At 41.6% G+C, this 18,006-nt stretch overlaps 2 protein-coding genes across 5 annotated transcripts in view; both read left to right on the plus strand.

The window, feature by feature from the left end:
* Nucleotides 1-6,656: 6,656 nt before the first annotated feature.
* Nucleotides 6,657-8,915, plus strand: LOC116754796 (histone H2A.Z). Its single transcript, XM_032633735.1, has 5 exons — nt 6,657-6,839; nt 7,283-7,360; nt 7,649-7,762; nt 8,109-8,238; nt 8,476-8,915. The coding sequence occupies exons 1-5, from the start codon at nt 6,837-6,839 to the stop codon at nt 8,535-8,537; spliced, it is 387 nt and encodes a 128-aa protein (XP_032489626.1). The 5' UTR covers nt 6,657-6,836; the 3' UTR covers nt 8,538-8,915.
* Nucleotides 8,916-10,365: 1,450 nt separating this feature from the next.
* DNAJB14 (DnaJ heat shock protein family (Hsp40) member B14) overlaps nt 10,366-18,006 on the plus strand; it is a 42,436-nt gene continuing 34,795 nt past the window's right edge. Inside the window, exon 1 of one of the 4 annotated variants that reach the window (XM_032633491.1) lies at nt 10,366-10,636. In XM_032633491.1, the coding sequence (XP_032489382.1) occupies nt 10,504-10,636 (133 nt within the window). In that variant the 5' untranslated portion in view covers nt 10,366-10,503. The remainder of the gene's footprint in view (nt 10,637-18,006) is intronic. The other 3 variants (XM_032633492.1, XM_032633493.1, XM_032633494.1) reach the window with 3 other exon arrangements.

Here is an 18,006-nt window from a genome sequence, read left to right on the forward strand (position 1 = left end):
TGAAGTAAGTCAGAAAGAGAAAGACAAATACCATATGCTAACACATATATATGGAATTTAAGGGAAAAAAATGTCATGAAGAACCTAGGGGTAAGACAGGAATAAAGACACAGACCTACTAGAGAATGGACTTGAGGATATGGGGAGGGGGAAGGGTAAGCTGTGACAAAGCGAGAGAGAGGCATGGATATATATACACTACCAAACGTAAGGTAGATAGCTAGTGGGAAGCAGCCGCATAGCACAGGGAGATCAGCTCGGTGCTTTGTGACTGCCTGGAGGGGTGGGATAGGGTGGGTCGGAGGGAGGGAGATGCAAGAGGGAGGAGATATGGGAACATATGTATATGTATAACTGATTCACTTTGTTATAAAGCAGAAACTAACACACCATTGTAAAGCAATTATACTCCAATAAAGATGTAAAAAAAACAATAGGTGTGATGACCACAACGTTTATATGGTTTTGGCCCTGGAGCCAAAGTCTGCAGAGGGGTGTGAAGTATACATTGCATGGTTTTAGACTCTTGCCTTTTTTTGTGTGATGCTCCCTTTCCTCCTCAGGATGAAGGTGGTATTTGGATTCCCACTAGTACTAAGATAGGAATGTGGAATTTCAAATTTACAGAATTTAGCCAGTGGGCTTTTCTCATTGCCTTATAACATTGGGCATAAATGATTTACTTAATAACCAAGAGTTTTGATAAAACGAGATTTAGTCTCAGAATTTGTGGCAACCTCATCATCTTTGGTAAACAGAAGAGAGTAGTAAAGATCAAACAGATTATTCTTTACCCAGAGCAACAATACACACGTGATGAACACCATCTTGCCAGATGTTGTAACTACAGGAGATTTCTAGTTTAGTACGGAATCACTATGTCTACTGAGACACTACGCTTTACTTCTCTGGATCTTTTTCTTTGGCTGCTCTTCAGCTTTCAATTGTATTCACTCTTTTCTTTGCTATTGTCATCTGTGATGTCAAATTAATTAAAGAACCAGGTTATTAGATTGAGATGGCTTTAATGCTATGTCAGCCTAAAATCTAAGCCTGTAAATGCCTCAGGGTTATGAAATCAAAACCTAAAGACAACCAATTGCTTTAAGCTATAGCAAATCAAATTATTTCCTTTCTTTTCTTCCAGACCTTCTCTACAGGAGTCTCCCCGCCCCCACCCCCCACCTCCTGTTGGCGGAATGCTCCTAACCACTTCCTACTCGGCGCTGCCTGATTCCGACTGATTTTTGCTCAAATAAACTCTTAAAACTTTTAAATGTGCCTCAGTTTATCTTTCAACAGTTCTGACATCATCGCCTAATGTTTTTGTTGGGAATCCTTCTTGGGATATATCTTTGAAACTTCTTCTTTCAGAAGCTCCTGCCCTTATTGCCAACATACTTACTATTGCCAACATACTTACTAGAAAATTCCACTTGAATTCCCCAAATGTCAACTTAAATATTTCAGAACTTTCCTGACTTTCCTCTTTTTTCTCTCCTCTGCCCATCTGTGTCTACCCTTTTGGCATCCCCATTTCTATAGATGCCACTTCATATCTTAGACCACCAATCTAAAAACCTGAGTATCTTCTTTCACGCCCTCTCTCATTTATCCATGTCCACTTCCTATACCTTCCTAAATGTCACACCTAGCTACTAAATCTTATTGAGTCTTCCTTCAAAATGTTTTACATCCTTGTCTTGGTTTCAGTGTTATACTGGTTTTAGGGTTTATACCTAAACGACATACATCAGCTTTACCAGCCTTTGAACAAAAATTTTCCCTTTTGTCATTTGCCTTGTACCCCATGCTAGATTAGTATCCTAAAATCAAGGAACCCCTTCTCAGAAATATTGATTGGTTTCTTAGTGCCTCAGGGTAAACGGTGCTATCTTTCCTTAAGATTTAGGGTGTTGACTTACTGTAATGGTTAAGATCAGGTTCAGCAAGTGCTAGACAATCCAAAATAAAAGTGGCTCAAACAAAATAGATGTAAAAGTTCAAAGAGATCCAGGGCAGGTTTGAAACTCCAAAGACTCTTGCCCATTCTATCTGATTTCCTTTACATGTGGCCTACATTCCCAAGTTTATTTCATGGTCCAAAATGGCTTTCCAACTTTGTCTTTATTCCAGTCAGTGAGAAGAAGAAATGGAAAAGAAAAGGACTTGTCTCTTTTAAGGAAATTTCCTAGATCTTTTTTGTGCCTACCATTGCCGCTTACACCGTTTGGTCAAAACTTATTTCCACGGCCAAATGTACTTATATTCTCATGACCAAGTGTCCCACTAAAAATTTGAAGTTCCAGTACTGAGGAAGATGGGAAAATAGACACAGGGTTATAACCAGGAATCACTGCCACACTTACCTTCTAACTGCTACTTCCTTACGTTAACCTGTCATTCTAGTCAATCTCTCCCCTTGTCCATTTAAACAGAAATTCTTCAAGACACTTCAGCCCATGTTTTTTTCTGTCCTTCAAGCTAGAGGAACTGCCGATTTGGCAGCCAATCAGGTACTTATTTTGTAACAGCCTTAGAAATGTGGCCTTAATGATTAGAGCATTGTTTAAATTTTCTTCCTTGTCTAATCCTCTCAGCTAGATGGAGGGAAGAACCTGAGCCTTATACATCCCATCTCCCAACTGCTATTGCTTGGCCTGTTGCCTGGTACAATTTAATGGTTGTGTTCTAGTTTATCTAACAGGCTGAGAGCACCAAACTGGAATATATCACATCTATTCCTTTATTAGGGAGGGATTATATATCATATGTTATGATGTACGGTATTGTATTCCATTTCAGTTGTATATATAAAGACAAAGAAGACAATACAATAATAAAAATGTGTTAACTGTCAATAACAATCTCCTTGAAATTGTTAAAAACGTATGATAGGGACATTATTATGCAAGTGAATGTACAATTTAGCTGGAGGGATAAGTTATTAAATACCAATATAGGTGAAATATTATTTAGGAAAACAATATCAACACATAGACTCCCTCTCTCTACCCAGCAAATCCTAAAGATCAATAATAGACAATGAAAGGATAATATGAGAAGAAAAGACCCTCAATTTTTTAATTTTAAAATTAACAGCAAATTTCCAAAAATTTTGAGGACTGTTAACATACAGAAAAAATAACTTAGTGCTGTATTAAAAGAGATATTGGGTCCCATGATCTTTGAATTGTTTTTCCTGAAATGGCAATGGATCAGGTAGAGTAGATTCAGCTGATCCTCTTTACTTATGCCCTGTATTTGTGAATTAAGTGTGTGAAATCTGTGGTCATGGGAGGTGTATAACTGGGAAATTTGGAATTTAAATCCATGGTCTTTGTTTCATCAACACTGAGTTAAACACATAGGCTTAACATAATCACACTTACGTGAAGAACTCAGGGAGAACTATGGCCTTTGTGCCACAAATATTAGTACATCATATTAGAATATATGGAGTATATTCCTCACACTTCATGAAATCCTTTCACAATTCTATGAGGTTGGCTTATCTAGTGCTGTGAATCCCTCTATAAAAAATGAAGAAACTGTGGCTTAGAGTTCAACCTACTCAGGGCCATATAGTTAGTAAGTGGCTGGCTGCCCAGAATCATTCCCAGTTCTTTTACTCTAGCTCAATATTTTGTATTATACTGCAGCGGGACTCAGTTATTGACAACTGAGTGAGCCCTTGATGGCACTTTCTTTCCCGGATGCCCTAGGTGGATGCCAAGATTCTAATGTGGATTATCTAACCAAAAGAATTCTGCCATTATCTATCTAGGCCAGTGGTCCCCAACCTTTTTGGCACCAGGGACCGGGTTCTGGGAAGACAATTTTTCCACAGACCGGGGGCAGGGGTGGTGGTTTGGGGATGATTCAAGCACATTACATTTATTGTGTACTTTATTTCTATTATTATTACATTCAAATATATAGTGAAATAATTATACAACTCACCATAATGCTGACAGGAGACAGAGCTCAGGCAGTAATGCGAGTGATGGGAGCGGCTATAAGTACTGAGGAAGCTTTGCTCACTCCCCCGCCGCTTACCTCTTGCTGTGCGGCCCGGGTTCCTAACAGGCCAGAGACCACTACCAGTGGTAGGCTGATATCCTTTGAAATAACTGGGAAGTCTGTTTGCATTTGCTTAAAAACAGGTGTTCAAAGTAAGATATACTCGAGAAATTTGAGATTCCCCAGTGTGAGACCATCTCTCAAAAAGTCAAGAATAGAAGTTAACATTCATACTAGTGTTTGAGAGGGGATAATAATTGGTCATAGAAAGTGTGGCTGAGTTAGGAAAAGACTATTAAGGAGAAAGTCAATAACAGTGGAGCCATCTACCTCATATTAGTTTAGTTTCCTACGATAAGAGAGCACTTACTAAGTAGCTGACTGGGTAGGGCATTGAACAAAAAGAAGTATATAGCTCTGGCTATATATATATACACGTGTATTACATGTATTAGTATAAACCCAAGTTGAGGAGAAACCAAGAATATTAACACATTTTTACCATGCTGTTTCCAGGGCAGCAAAGCAAGTAGGAAACCTTCACAAAACTGCTGTGAAAAGTGTTGAAACTGATATTCTCCGATTCTCCAAAGGATGAGGAAAACTATTGAAAGCATTAAACCAATTTTGGATTTTAGTCTGGATGTTGGATGACTTGGTTGCATATACTTCAGGTAGGTTTCAGGCTTGCTGCTTTCATGTCAAAGGACAACAATGCACTAGACAGGGAAAAAGACTTAGGAATCAAAGATACTTTATTTCATCCCTCCCCAACATTCAGTGTAGAAGATACCATAGTTATCATCAAGGGCTTGCTACGTGATAAACACGTTAGCGCGTACATCACATACCTTCTCCTTTAATCTTTCAACAACCATGTGAAAATAGGTGTTCCCATACCCTTTTCATAGAAGAGGAACTTGAAGCTCCAAAAAGTAATTAAGGTGACACATTGAGAAGGAAGCAGAGCAGAATTCTTGTCTACCTGCTCCTGACTCATTCTCTTAACCACTATTCAGTGAGGCAACAGTGAATTCCTTTAGCTGGGCCTCATAGCAAAGAGTACATATATAGTCTCCAAACTGGAAAAGGTATTAATGTAGGTTTGTGAGTTATGTATCAGGAAGCCTCAGTGGAGCTCAGGTTAACTATTACATCAGGTTTCATAGCTTTTAATGTCATTATATCAATTCAGTGGGAGAACTGATTAACTCTTGCTATTGATTACATCCTAAGAAATCTCAGTTGCAAGGGGAAGAAAATAAGAAGGCTTCGTGTCAAATTGTTGGGAATCTCGGAACTTAACTCCTAGAAATAGAGAGGTCCTCTAATTTGATAAAATCTTTCAAATTGAAACCCGAACTACAGTATTTAAAAGTATGTATTTCAAAATTTCTTGACGTCAGAAATACTGAAATATGTTTAAAATGTAATACACTATTAAATACTATAAATGTTAAAGATTTAGATCACTACTTTCTTCAAGCAGCTGGACATGTATACAGGTGTTATTAATCTATTAGTTGGAAGACTAGGTAGCTGGCATTAGGATCGTACTGTGTGTGTACAGTACTATTTTTTAAGCCCACCATTTGCAATTGATTACACGGACCATCTGTAACTGTCTGTGAATCATGTTGGGAGTTACCCCACTGACATTTACCGAACATTTGTCATGTAGCAAACTGTTTAGCATACAAGTTGACACGTAATAGCTTTAAGGTTTCAGTAAATCAACTTTAGACACCAGGCTATAGGTACAACCCATTGACATGTAATTTCCAGAAAAACATGGCTTATGATTTAAGAAAAGATAACCGCCTCACCCCAAGCCCTCTATGGGTAGACCAAAACGTCTTTTGTGACCAACGAGGTGACTTTGCTTCACTGATTTTCCTGCGAAACTACCCCGTTGGGGTGGGGTAGGGGAGGTAGGGGAGTCACAAATCGTGAGGAAAGAAGAGTAGGGACATTCAGCTGAAAATGAAGTGGCAACAGTGGGTCGTGATCAGTCGGTGGCTCGGGACTCGCCTAGGGGGAAGGAACGCGGCATCACTATCAAGGCTGTGGTTCGCGATGAACTCGGGGCTCCTCTCAATGGACACGTTCGCGCTACCTGTCAGACCGGAGGAGCCGCAGGGATGCAGAGGGGACCGGGGAGGCGGGAACCCCGGGCCCCGGAAGAAGGATGACGACTGGTGGGTCTCCGCCTGCGAGGTGCTCTTGCGGGGGGGGCAGGGCGGGAAGGAGGGCGCGCTAGACCCCCGGAGACTTCACGTGGTCTCTGGAACCAGGCTAGGAGAAGGCTGAGTGGGTGACGTGGGGGGGGGGGGGGAGGGGGGCGGTGCTCGGTACTGCATGCCCCGCCCCTAAGCCTCTCAGCCCCTCCTCCCAAGCACGTGACCACAGCCGGCGGGTCCCCTTGCTCCCGCAGCGTAGCTCGCTCTGTTTCTTCCCTCCCGCCGCCGTGCCCTTCTTCTCCCCAGTTCCCATCCCTCTGCCCTCCCCCACCACCTTCCCCACGCCCCAATAGCGGCTCGAGCTGCGAAGCGCCCGCCCCTCCGCCCTTTTCTTCGCTTGCTCATTGGCTGGGGCTTCAAGGACGCGTCCCGAGGGCGGGTAGCAGCCATTGGTGGGATGAGCAATCCGAGTTCCCGGATGAGGGAACATTCTGCAGTATAAAGGGAGCGGGGAAGGCGGGAGACAGCGCAGTTTGAATCGCGGTGCGACGAAGGAGTAGGCGGCAGGTTCTCGCTGGGTGTTTGACTAGTCCTCACTCTGCCTTGCTTGTTTGAGCTTCAGCAGAATTTGAAATGGTAAACTTGGTGGAGGCGCTCGAAGACTCCGCGGGTTTTTGCCGGCGGGAGAAAAACCCGTTACAAACGGAGATGGGTTTGAAGCGGCAACGGCTGGGAACGCGCGGAGACAGGATTTGGAAGAGCGGGGGGAGGTGTTTTGTCGGCGGCGAGCGGAGCAGCCTCCGATCTCGCGGCGGGCGGCGACGGTTGGGTGGCGCGCGCAGCGCCGCTGGGGGCCGGCGGGCGGCGAGCGGGTGGACGGCGGCGCGCGGCCGCGGCGGGCGCGCAGCGCGGGTCGGGCGGGCGGGGTCGCCCTTGCGGCGCGCGGCGGGCCGAAGACCCCGGCTGGGCACGGGGCCGCGCTCGCGCCCGGGCCGCGCCGCGGTGGGGGAGGGGCGCGCCGCCCTGGTAATCCTATATTCTGCGTTCCTTCTTCGCTCGCGGGCGTGTGCGCGCCGCAGGCTGGCGGTAAGGCTGGGAAGGACTCCGGAAAGGCCAAGACAAAGGCGGTTTCCCGCTCGCAGAGAGCCGGTTTGCAGGTCAGTCAGTGGTGGTTCGTGCAGTCTGGGAATCGTGGCGTTTTTCTTTCCTTTTCCTCTCTTGTTTATCATCACTCTAGATGAGCGTTTCGTCTTTGCGTGGGTGATGGTGTCGCGACTTGGTTTACCGATACAATAAATATCAGGGAGGGGGGCGATCACGTGTGTGGGTGCTGGGGCGCGTTGCTGCACCAGCGTCCGTTCCCCTTGCTTTGGCGCGCGTATAATTTTACCGTCTTTGGCCCGTCTACCTTTGTGCATTTATGTTTGTGTATGCTAAAAATAAAGTTCCCGGTGGGCCGTATTCATCGACACCTGAAATCTAGGACGACCAGCCATGGACGTGTGGGCGCGACTGCCGCTGTGTACAGCGCAGCCATCCTGGAGTACCTCACCGCAGAGGTAAATGGGTGTACGCCTATAATCTGGGAAAGATTGGGGGGGGTGGGGGGAGGCGGCGGGAGGGAAGGAGGAAAGTGATGCAAGAAAACTCCCAGGCTCTAAACGCGGCGAGAAGCTTCTGACAACGCTAGAGGGGGCTGGTGTTCACGATGGGATCCTGCTGGGCTTGAGTTTGCGGCTTCAGGAAATAAAATTGCGTGCCCCCTTTATAGCTTTTGCGTATCTTGCCATTCAGGTAGTGGGGGAGATGACACTTGGTAGATACACGTTCATGAGGCTTTGATTCTTGTCAGGATCTTGAAGATAAGGAAAGCGGGAAGGAGATTGATTACATTCTATCTTCTAGGTACTTGAATTGGCAGGAAATGCATCAAAAGACTTGAAGGTAAAACGTATTACCCCTCGTCACTTGCAACTTGCTATTCGTGGAGATGAGGAATTGGACTCTCTCATCAAGGCTACAATTGCTGGTGGTGGTATGTAAATACTAAAATTTTGATTGATTTAGAGAAAAGAATGCTTTAATTCCTACTAGTAATTTTCAGTCTAGAAGAGGACACAGTATAGTTTCAGTGATCTGTAGTATGGTTGCATCATGAAGTTTGATATCTGTATGTATTTCTGAAGTTTTACTCACATTTAAAGACGTCTTCCAAGTTGAACATTAAACTGTCTTGGTTTTAAAGTACTATGTTATTTTATCCTTCTTCCAGGTGTCATTCCACACATCCACAAATCTCTGATTGGGAAGAAAGGACAACAGAAGACTGTCTAAAGGATGCCTGGATTCCTTATTATCTCAGGACTCTAAATACTCTTAACAGCTGTCCAGTGTTGGTGATTCCAGTGGACTGTATCTCTGTGAAAAACACAATTTTGCCTTTTTGTAATTCTATTTGAGCAAGTTGGAAGTTTAATTAGCTTTCCAACCAACCAAATTTCTGCATTCGAGTCTTAACCATATTTAAGTGTTACTGTGGCTTCAAAGAAGCTATTGATTCTGAAGTAGTGGGTTTTGATTGAGTTGACTGTTTTTAAAAAACTGTTTGGATTTTAATTGTGATGCAGAAGTTATAGTAACAAACATTTGGTTTTGTACAGACATTATTTCCACTCCAGTGGATAAGCTCAATAAAGGTCATATCCCAAACTAGTTGTGCATAAAATCTGCTTGATTATAATAGGAACAGCTTTGTTTTGAATAGGTATCTTATCCAGCAATAACCTAAGCACGTTTCTTTCCTTGAAATTAAACTCTTAATTCTGTATATCAGAGTCACAAGGCACAAGTATAATTTTTTTACTACTATGTAATGAACTGTTAAAACTTCAGCAGGAACCGGAACATGGGACAGGTTGCTGTTTTCTAGGTTAAGTTTGACCATCTCCGTTTGTTAGCTGTGTTTGCTGTTGGTGACAGCAGCACTACGCCAGAGCACTGTGGTGGAGTTGGTTGGGAGAGGTGGGGAGCAGGTAGGGGAGTCCTGTACGTAGCTCCCTCCACGGAAGGAACTTCCAGTTTAGACTGAGAATAGTGTTTCCTGTGTGCTGCAGGCTGTTTTGAAGGCTACTTGAATTAAATTGTTCAATACACGGTAACACCTTTGGGGGACGTGCTATTCCTGTTTTACAGAGAGGAATCAGGATTTTTATGGAAGTCCTGAGTTCATATTTGCTGGCATGGCTAACAATATCTCTACTGAGCATTGTGTGAAAATGGTTATTTTGTAGTACGGATCATTTCGACACTTGGTTCCTGGCAAGTTCTTAATTTTTGAAATTTGGAAGAGGACGTTACCAAGCAAAAAGTGGGCTCTTTCCCTTCACTGAGGAGACCAACATGACATGGTACATCATTTCACAAGGGGTGATGTTAAAATGTAAGAAGGGAGAAAACCCAACAAGTGTACTTATGTGATGGTAATACGTTCTCAAAGAGCTGATTTACGTCCTGTTTCGGTCATGAAGCCTTATTAGGGTTGTGGTTTTCACCAGAATAAGTGCAAACTACAAATTATGTAAGCGTTTGCTTTGTACCACTTGGATGTACTAAGTTTAATGACATCTGGGTCAGAAAAATGGTGTATCGCTGAAATACGGCAATGAAACAGGAGTGAGGGTCAAACTAAGCTCTCCTGGGCTTCCTGAACACCTGTGCCGGAAGGGCGGTCCTCACCTGACGGAATCCTCCCGAGGCTGGGGGCCCAGAGGCGGGGCCTTCGATCCCTGGGAATCTTCCTGAAAACGGACGTCCCCACCCCGACCTGTCGCCTGGCCGCTATAGGAAGGCGGGCTACCGCCCGAGCGGGCCGCCCCGGGAGGTCAGAGGGCACGTCACTGCCGCTGCAGGCGGCCGGGTCCCCGCCTCGGCGGAACCCCCCGGCGGGCAGCCGGCCCGGTATCGCCCGCACCCCCGGCCCCCAGGTCGGTCGGCCCCGAGCCGGGCCGCGCCAGGCAGGGACCGCCGAGTCGGCTCGGGCGGTCGGGCCCGGGAGGTCAGTCCGGGGGCCGGGAGGGATGCGGCTCGAGCCGTAGCGGCCCGCGGGGGGCGGGGAGGCCGCCGAGAGGAGGCGGAGCCGCGAGCCCGCCAGCGCGCCGGGGCCCCGCCGCCGCGGTCTCCTGCGCTCCTCCCCGCTCGCCTCCGCACGCCCCCAACCCCGGCCAGCCTCGCCTCCTCGGCGACGGCGGCTTCCGTCTCTCGTCGCTGCGCTCCCGCAGGAAACGGAAGAAGGGCGCAAGCCATGGAGGGGAACCGGGATGAGGCGGAGAAATGTGTCGAGATCGCCCGGGAGGCCCTGAACGCCGGCAACCGCGAGAAGGCCCAGCGCTTCCTGCAGAAGGCCGAGAAGCTCTACCCACTGCCCTCGGCCCGCGGTGAGGCCCTCGGTCCCCTTCTTCCCCGGCTGGTCCCCGGGCCGCCGCGCAACCCGCCCCCGCCCCACCATCGCCCCTCTGGGAGCCGCAGGGTCCCCGGGCCCCACGACCCCGCCCGCTCGGCCCCCCGACGGTCCTCCCCGACACACCCCCGCCCCGGCCCTGACCGACCCAGCCGGGCCCGCTGTGGACCGCCCGAGACTCCCTCCGCGCCAGCTTGCCTGCGAGATGCCGGCTCTCAGCCGGCAGGCGAGATTTGCCGGTTCCCCGGTCGGTTTTCGTAAATGTCCAGCTGTCATTCTTCCAGGAGATTCGTCTGGTCCTGTCTTACCAGAGTGGGGCTTTATATCTGGGTGTGTGGGTGTGTGGCCCCCTCCCTCCTCATCTTCACCCGCAAATAAGGTCTAGGCCCCTAATGAAGTGAGAGGAACGGGGAACTCTTGGTGGTTACTGTACAGGTCCCTGGTTCCACCGCCTCTGGGGTAGGAAACACTGTTGCCAAAGCAAACGTTTTCGAACACCTGAGATGACATTGCTTTTCCGAGAGAGAGTTCTTTAGAAGAGAGAAGCACAAAAATGATAGAGTCAGGAATGATTTGCTAAGTAGTATCCGATTCGATAGCACCATAATTATCGGCAAATGAGGCACATGTTTAGGAATAGAGTACTGGACTTCCTTTAGTCGAAGTCCTGTTCTTGTCCTGCTTTCTAGGCTATAAAGTAATTATAGCCAGCATGTATTGAGTGCTTACAAAGTGTCTAGTGTTTTACATGAATTGTTTCATTTACTCCCCAGAACAATCCTAGGATTCATTTGACCAGGTTTACTCATAGGGAAACAGACTTTTTGATGAATGAATGAATGAGTAAATGAATGAAAATAACTTACCCAAGGTCAGACAGTAATTAGTAAAAGTCAGAATACTACTTGAGCTCTCTAGCTCCAAAAGGCCCTTCACCACTACACTGCATTGTCTGGCCGATAGGATACTGTTTTCACTTGAGGTTCAAGATATTTCCAGGTTAAGACAAATATCAGTAAGTCAGTAAGAATGTGGGGAGACCTGTTTCATTTTGTTGTTTTTTTCTTAATTCTTTTCTACATTGTTAAAGCCCTTGCATTCCGTACTTTTCTCTATCCTTTTCATTACACTGCTGTTAAGTACTGTACCAGGAAGGACAGGAGAGGGAAATGAAAGAAAATATAGTGATTTTTTGTTTTTAGTGTGGCAAAAACACAACAAAATTTAGCAACTTAACCATTTTTAAGTGTATAGTTCAGTCGTGTTAACCATTTTCACATTGTGGTACAACAGATCTCCAAAATTTTGTCTTACAAAACTAAAACTCTATGCCAATTAAATGATTCCCCATTTCCCTACCCATCCAGCCCCTGGCAACCACCACTGTAATTTCATTTAAAAATTTGGCTACTATAGGTAACTTATATAAGTGGAATTATATAGTACTTGCCCCTTTTGACTGGCTTATTTAACTTAGCATAGTGTCCCTGAAGTTCATCCATGTTGTAGCATAAATATAACAGGAGTTCCTTTTTGAAGGCTGTGTAATATTCCGTTGCATATATATGCACCACATTTTTGGCATCCATTCATCATCTATGAATAGATTGTAGTTTCCATATCTTAGCTACTGTGAATAATGCTGCTATGAACATGGGTGTGCAAATACCTCTTTGTGATCCTGCTTTCACTTCTTTTGGATATATACCCAGAAATGGAATTGCTGGATCATATTGGTAATTCTGTTTTCACTTTTTTTGAGGAAATGCCATACTGTTTTCCATAGCAGTTAACGCCATTTTACATTCCTGCCAACAGTGCACAAGAGTTCCAGTTTCTCCACATCCTCACCAACACTTGTTATTTTCTGTTTGTTTGCATTTTGGTTTTTGATAGTGACCATCCTGGCAAGTGTGTGGTGATATCTCATTGTGGTTTTGATTTGCATTTCTCTAACAATTAGTGATGTTGAGCATCTTTTTATTTGCTTGTTGGCCATTTTTATATCATTTTTTGAGAAATATCTATTCAAGTCCTTTGCCCATTTTTAAATTAGGTTATTTTTTTGTTGTCGAGTTGTAGGAGTTCTTTATATATTCTGGATATTAAATCCTTATCAGATATGTGATTTGCAGATTTTTTTCTCCCATTTTGTAGGTTGTCTTTCATTCTGTTGTTTCCTTTGATGTACAGGAGTTTTTTAAGTTTGATATAGGGCCATTTGTCTATTTTTGCTTTTATTGCCTGTGCTTTTGGTTTCATATCCAAGAAATCATTGCCCAGAGTTAAAATTTTTTGAATTTCTCAACTGTAGGACCGCATGATTTCATTTAGTCATTGTCTAGTCTTAGAGGGACAGTTTTAACATTGAGCATGTAACCACTTGAGACAGAATACCTTGGCTTTTGAAGCCTTGCCCAAAACTAGCTTGTAACCTTAATCTTGGGCAAGTTAGATAACCTTTCTAGCTTTTAGCATTTTTGTCTACAAAATGGGACAATAAGGTACCGATTTTATAGGGCTATTATGAGAATTAAATGAGTTAATACATGGAAGGCATTTAACAGCACTCAATTATTTTGGTATCATTTCCATTTAAGAAGTGTGAGGCTTTGAGAATTTTTAAACTTGTAGTCTGTAATTCTATCATACAAGCAACTTGAATCAATCTGCTAATACTAAAGATACTGTAAGATATCAAAGCACAACACGTTGCTCTTAAAGTCATGAACATAGGGAAAATTAAGAAAATAACAGTGAAAGTTAATAGTACAGTGTATTGTACGGCAATATGTGATTACCAAATAAAGTGGTTGATTACAGTTGTGGTGTAGTCTGAAGACCTTATTCAGGTGGAGACTTTGCCTCTGACAGCTTTATAACCAGGGATGAGTTGCTTAACGTTGCCAAACCTTGTTTAGTTATGAGTACAAGGAAGATTTCATCACAGGGCCCATGTGAACATTAGCTAAGTCACATGCAAATACTTAAAGTGTATTTTACATAGAATGTTCTCAGAAGATGTTTATTGGAATAATTTAAGAATTCAGGGGAGGGAAAGATCTAGAACATTTGTATAAGTTTCTGATAAAATATTTAATGTAAAAGGGAATTGAAGCTATTGGTTAAAATGGAATTTAAAATTTTTATATCTGAATTTCACCCATTCTAGACTACCCTCAAATCCTTGTAACTCAGAGTTTTGATGAATGTGTTTTCATGCTAAGATAGGCAAAATAAAACATTGCATTTTGATTTATCTTATTTTTATATAGTGAATGAGAAGATGTAAGACTAAGTTCTAGCTAAATTCCAGAATTTTTGTCCTCTTTACATTTTATTCTTGCCAGGTGAGAAGTCTGATTGATAAACCACTTTAAAAAGCTGGCAGGAGTTTCCCTTGAGGAAAAGCATCTTCAAATGAGTCTAGGACATTGTTGCTTTCTAAGTATTTAGTTGAGAATATTATTTTACAGTTTATTTATTGCAGTGGACTTCTAAGCAAATTGAATTTTACAGCTTTCAAATATTTTCATACTGTGAGTTTGGTTTATGTTTGAAAGGATGATATATGTTTATGTCTACTACATAGGACATATAAATATTCTGGAAAAGTAATGTCAGCATGCGAAAGTAAATTGCATTTTAGTTTCTTAAACTGTATATTTATTGGATTATTGATATGTTTTGGATTTTTACAGAGATACAGTCTCACTGTTTTAATTCTTTACATTGGTATTTTAATACTTTGGTGTTTCATACTAATTGGCAGGCAGTTTGAAGTATAGATTTTTTTTTTCAGAGAAAAGCATTTTAATTGTTTTCAAGAAGTTCATAGTAATTTGAACCAAGTGGCAGCCTCTGGCTTCAAAAAAGGCCATCCTGTGTCTACTTTATTGAGTGGATAACTCACATATAATTTGCAGCATCTATCTGCACAATAGCAATGAAAATAGTCCTCTTTTTATTTTTCCCCTCAGATGAGACATATGTTTGTAGATTTTTCTTCTTTTTTTTTGCTGCATTATTTTTAAATTTAAATCTGATAAAAAATTCAAAGTTCTGTCCTCCTTTGTCACACTTAAATTGGTAAAATAAAGCTTTTAAAACTGTCATTTCACATCTGTAGTATTATCCAGCCTATTCCTTTCAAGACAATTCCGTTTTCTTCTGTTTCTGACTTAATCAAAATTTAGTGACAAGTGTAAATTATACATTCAGAACAGTTATTTTGATAGCACCAAGTGTTATAAAATGATCTCCAAATTTCAGCTAATAACCAAACTATTTCAGACATTATAGTTGAAGAAAGAATACTGAATTTGGTTTGAGCCTTAATTTAATGGTTTTGTGCCCCTACATCCATAACTGTCTTTCTGATCCTCAATTTCCTCATCTGTAAAATGGGGATATATTTATTCAACAAATATTTACTGAATCCATACTTCTTTGTGGCAGGCACTGTTCTAGGAACTAGGGAGTCAGTGAACAATAAGACAGAGTTCTTCTCCTCTGGGAGCTTACATTCTAGAAGAATGAAATAGGAAGTATCTGCTGGACACAAAAATGGCTCAATTCCTGTCATTCCCCTTTCCTTTCCTGGGCCGCAGTTTTATCTGTAGTCTTCACAGGATTATTATAAGGTTATTTTATTAAGAGCTATAAGAATTTCACGTATTACTATTGAATACTATGGCAAAAGTATTTGGATGGTGCCTTGGAGTTAACAATATAGTATTCCTCTCTTTTCTGTCATTTTTTAATTACCTATTTAAGCATAAAATAATTACCTTAAATTAGGATTAGTCTCTGTTTGGATTCAACTACTCATTCCCTTCTTAGTTAACATGTAGTTCTCCTTGCCTTGCACTTATTCCTTGTATTATTTATGTATATAGTTATTCCTCTCCGTTGTCAGGAACTATTTTAATGTTAATCATCTTTTCTACTCATAGGGTGTCTAACAGTGTTTTGCATATAGTTGTGGCATCTGTAAAGCCTAGATTTTCTGGAATAATACTTGTTTATATAATTTTATTCCCTTATCAATGAAGACAATTTGTTAAATAAATAAATGAAAAAGTTATAGCTATAAGCCTTTTCATGGTAATATATTCACAAGTGAAGTTTTTCCATGATCGGACAGGTGTGCAAAAATGTATGTATAAGGGTTGTCACTGTAGCAAAAATTTGGAAAGAGTCCATCAGTGGGAATTGATTAAATAAATTGCATTGCATTCATATACTATGCACCTATTAAAAACGATGATGTGCCTCAGTAATTTTCCATCCACTGACCCACCTCATCCTGCTTATTGGCTACAAATTCCCAGCTGTCTTAATGAATTCAGAGATCAGCCTGCTCTCTCTCCCCTATTGCAATAGTTCTGAATAAGGTCTTAAAAAATAAAGATGATGTGGACCTAGATTTAACATTGAATTATGAACTTAATAAAGGTAAGCTACAATCATATGTAGATTATTCTAATTTTGTTTCAGAATATATAAAAAACTAGATAGCTAGCCAACTAGAGTAACTAGAGTTAAATATACCAAAATGGTTGAGTGATTTTTTTTCTTGTGTGGGATTTATAAGTGATCTTCACTTTGTTATGTCTTTTTTAATGAGCTGAACAACATTACTTTTATAATCACACAAATAAAAGCTGTTTCCAGTTTGTGAGGAGGAAGGAAAAAAATCCTTTTTTCAAATCATGTGTTCTTATTTTAGGTTTTGTTAGTGATGGACATTATATATAACAGGTGTGCAGCAGAACCTTATGAAATAAAAACAGATCTTGGTTTTTCACTTTTGGATTATCCACATAACCATTTTTAATACTATATTTACTTTTCCACCGGTCCTTAATATGGAGTATACTTAAAGTAAGTACAAATTACATGAAAACCACAAGCAAAGCTGTTTGTCTGGAAAGTGAACACATAAAATAAGGTTGCATAGTTTTAAAACCAAAAGTAAATGTAATCTGGTTTATAAGTACTGTATCTGCCCAATTAATATTTGTAATACTGCACATTATTGTAGTAACTGAGATCTCATATGATAGCTAAGACATTAAATAAATCAGAAAAGGCCAATGTGTTCTAAATTCTGACAGTATTTGAAACTGAATCCATTACCTTCTCAGGCATTGGTTCCAGTGATTGTTAATCCAGAAAACCTTGCTGATTCCATTTTTAAGATGATAAAACTGGATAGTGAGACCCAGAGGTAATGGAACTTGTCCAAATTTTCACTCTTCTGGAGCCAAAGAGTGCTTGGCGTGAGTGCATGTATACACACAGCCATTGTTAAGCACAGTTCCTATGCATGAAATTGTAGAAAGATTTTCAGTATCATAATAACTTGAAAATTTAAAGCAACTGTATGATCCTGCTTTAACAATATCTAGCATCTAGCTTTTAACATGGAAGATGTCCATGAGAGAATGTGTTTGTGCTAAGAATGAAAGGGAATGTACAGATAACTCCTAATTAGCATGCATAGGGACTTTGTGGCCACCTGCAAATATAAACACATATAACCACTTTCACATCTGGCTTTAACCATTTTTAAAAAATAATTTTTCTTTTATTGGCTGAAATACTTCTATAAAGAGACACTTTCCCCTCACCTGTCTTAGGGTTACACAGTGTTGCAGTTCATATAGGAAAGGCAGGATATGATAAGTGCTTGACTGCTTTTATCAGTTTTCAAGAAAAGGAGTTGGCTCCCCTTTTCCAAAGGCAGATAATATTATTTTTTAGATCTGGCCAGTGGGAACACCTTTAGGTTAGCTCCTGAGTCCTATAGACACATTCACAATAGTCTTTAATAGTTTCCTTTCTCTGGTATAACAGAAAGTTTCAGGTTCCTCTTATATATTCCCTATACTAGACCTGGAATCAACCATATCTCCAGTAAGCCCTGGTTTCTTTTAGTGGAAAATGGTGTTTCAGTATCACAATCTGGTACTAAGGATGCTGTGGCTAACAGATTGTTCATTGTTTCTGAGCCTTTTCAGTGTACAGACTAGGGAATTTTTTTTTTAAATTAAAACAGCTAAATAAGTTTATACTAGTAAGACCAATTCAAGTTAAGCACTTTGGGGTGTTTAAACTTTTCTCACTTCTATTTCTGTTTTTTTCCTTCCACAGTAGTAATCCTGGTTTTCAAGGCCATGGCAAATGATAGACTGTGTCATGATTATTTATTTGCTTTATGCCACATCATATACATAATAGTTTCAGTGTAATATTACCAATACTACCTCACTGATAAAAATTACTGAAAACAGTTATATTTTCTTTTCATATACTCTCTCTATTTTCCCTCCATATTTTAGC

The sequence above is a fragment of the Phocoena sinus genome, chromosome 5 (genome assembly GCF_008692025.1).
Source record: "Phocoena sinus isolate mPhoSin1 chromosome 5, mPhoSin1.pri, whole genome shotgun sequence".
In the NCBI taxonomy this organism is placed as follows: domain Eukaryota; kingdom Metazoa; phylum Chordata; class Mammalia; order Artiodactyla; family Phocoenidae; genus Phocoena; species Phocoena sinus.